Source organism: Pinus tabuliformis, chromosome 8, assembly GCF_031772625.1.
Source record: "Pinus tabuliformis cultivar Carrire ecotype Pingquan chromosome 8, CPIR1, whole genome shotgun sequence".
NCBI lineage: Eukaryota > Viridiplantae > Streptophyta > Pinopsida > Pinales > Pinaceae > Pinus > Pinus tabuliformis.
Window position 1 is genome coordinate 699,722,922 of NC_142294.1, and position 2,948 is coordinate 699,725,869.

The window sequence follows — 2,948 nt, forward strand, 5'->3', positions numbered from 1 at the left end:
TGGCCGTGGATCCAGACGCTCCAGATATCGTCGTCTCCTGCTGTCGATGAGATGCAGACCATCCATGATTAGCGGCTTCGTTGAGAAGTTCGAAGAGCATCATGTCGTCCGAATCATTTTCCTTCAGAGACAACACTGAAATTTTAGGATTCCACCAGCAAATTTCTTCATTAGCATCATGAATAGCTAGTTCAATCATATACAATTATGTTTAGTGTCTATTTTCAGACTATTGTAATGTAGTAAATTGAATACCAAATTTTCACATCATTTTTTCTATATCCTTTTTCTCTGGTTATTCATAGTAGTAACAAACTCTACAACAGAGACCTGACTGTTCTTTCCCTTTCACTTGTTGTTTATATATCTGAATTGAAAGAACTATCTATTTGTCTCAGAAACCTATTAAGTAGGATAAGGAGTTAACAATTTTAGTCCACTTTGTTTTTATTGTGTTCATATATCTGATTTACAGAACCATTTAATTGACTCAGAGAATGCATATTTATTAGAAATTAGAGAGCACAGTTTTTATTGGAAAGGAAATTATATATTTTTATGGAAATGTAAATTTGAGGAATACAGATTAATGGTTGATTTCATTAGTATAATCAAATTAAATAGTTTCAGTAAAATTTAAAAAATTAAATTTCAGTAAAGTCAATATCAAATTAGATAAGTAAAATTTAAAATATTCTGGCAACTGTGGTTTAATTAGGTGAAATCAAGACCATATACATCTGCAAGCTAGTTTAGCTGATTAGGCGAATTTATCTCTTCATGGTTTAGTTTTTTAAATGTCTATATTTACATTTTTCCCTCATGCTTTTGATTGGGATTCTGAATTTAGAGATAAAGACCCATACCTTCATGAGCAAGATCTAGATCTATCTCGAGAGCTTGAAGCAGAGCCTAAGGAGAGCCTGTTGAAGCACACGTTTATCCATAGTTCAATTGCCTCGCAGGCACTGCCGGGTTGAAATTTAGGACACTCGTGTAAGCCCTGCAACCACCGGAGTGTACCCCTATTGTCTGAGAAGTGGTAAAACCTCCCTCTATAGATGTGCAACAGACACCATCTTTCCTGCACGCCATGGATGCCTCAGCTTCATTAATATATGTATGACACAAACTGCCTGAACTACAATTCAATGGCGATGCCAGTATTATAGGATCGCAGTTCAACAGCATAACCGTGTTCGTACTTGTAAGATTGAAAGGCAGGCTCTGATTCAATTGCAGTCTCTGGTTATTCATGTCTCGAGTCTCGCAAGAATCATTAAGCAGAGGCAAAGGTTGAATAACCAGCCTCATGGTGGCTCGATTGATACTGACGATCTTATAAAAGCCCCCATTGACGGATTTGAACTCCAGCTCCTTGGCCGCATTACAGTAGATTCTGTAAGCAGGGACGCCGCAACCATCGTTGGTGCTCAAAGGGTATGGAACAAAAGTATTGCCACACTTAGGACAACGAGCTATAATGTCTGCAACACTCGACTTGAAGTTGAAGTTCATCCATAGTACCAACAAAAACACAACAGAAACCCAATGTTTAATATTTCCTGCTTCATGACTTCCCATCCCACATGCTTTGAACATGGCCACAACCATATAAATTGAAACAAAATGCAGAACTTTGAAATTTTTTGGGGGTGGAAGGCTTATTTTATCGTTGCAAGTAGGTTATCTCTCATGGCCTTCATTGAACGTGACAGAGAAGCCTCCCAATCTGGACATTTGGTATGCATGCACCCCAGATCTAGAAGAAGGCATTTGGTATGCATGCAGGTTATCTCTCATGGCATGAGAGATACGTGGCTGTGTTGAGGCTTTTTTATAAAACAGGTGTATCAGTGACAGTTTCATGTCGTTGATATATTGTTGGTTAGATGTAACATGGCTCGTCGTGTGTAATCCGATACTTGCCACTTGTTTGGCCAATATAAATATTTACTATTAGGGAACATTCGCACTTTATATTTTTTGGATGAACGTACAACCACACTGATTCTAATTTTCTATTTAAGGCTGCAGGCTTTCTCCTTTTGGTATGAATTCAAGGTTGGAAAATTAGTCCCATACTGATTGGGTGATGACTGAAAAGGCTTTGGATATGGTGAACCAGCCTAGATGGGTTAATGCAATTGTTAGCCTTGTGTTGCCTCTATTGGCATGACTTTCTTTTAGCCCTCAATGTCACCTGAACCCCTCTACGCCTGTTCTCCACATCTTTACAATGTCCGTGACTGCAAGCTGTTCATCTGTAATTAACGAGCAAGCTATTTCCAAGGTATATAGATAATACCTATCTTTGCCAGAGTCAATAAATGTAGAGCAGCATCTAGAAGAAGAGAGTGCTGATATGAGTCATTTCCCTACATTCTTCCAACAACAGACAATAATTGCAAAGAATGTTGCCATCGTTGTCATACTTGGCAAGGGAATTGTCATACAAAGATTAAGGAACTGAAATTGAAAAATATCTATTTAGAATACTTTGATGAATTTTCGACAGGTCTTGGATATTCCTCACACGGAGGCCATGTTCTTTGCTCGGTCAATTGAAGACCTTAACGGACTCATAGAAGACACCGAACTTTTACTTATGAAGACCAGCCACACCATTACTTGGTTCTTGTAATCACTCAATTCTTCTTATAAAGATGTTGTTACTCGTCCTTTAGGACATCAAAAATATCAAAGAAAAGTTCCATGAGAGCATCAACACTAGGGAACACTTCAAAAAAACCATCCACGTTTGTGCCAAAACTGTTTATGATACTTGTTTACCAAATGTTGCTTAAGTGCCGACACCCCCAACATATTGTAGACACAAGATATATAGTCATACCTTGGAAAATATGAATCCGACATCAGCTCATCAGGTTGAACTTCTTAGTCATATTCAATCCTCGGCGCCAAAGTAAATGGAAAACAATTAGGTG

General features: G+C 38.1%; 1 protein-coding gene across 1 annotated transcript; it reads right to left on the reverse strand.

Annotated features, from left to right (window-relative positions):
- Positions 1–939: 939 nt before the first annotated feature.
- Positions 940–1,614, reverse strand: LOC149237540 (wall-associated receptor kinase-like 20). The gene has a single exon (XM_089369307.1). The coding sequence runs from the start codon at positions 1,612–1,614 to the stop codon at positions 940–942; it is 675 nt and encodes a 224-aa protein (XP_089225433.1).
- Positions 1,615–2,948: the final 1,334 nt, after the last annotated feature.

Excerpts from the sequence above, each read along its gene's own strand:
- LOC149237540 (XM_089369307.1), bottom strand. The coding sequence starts at position 1,614 with ATGGTTGTGGCCATGTTCAAAGCATGTGGGATGGGAAGTCATGAAGCA.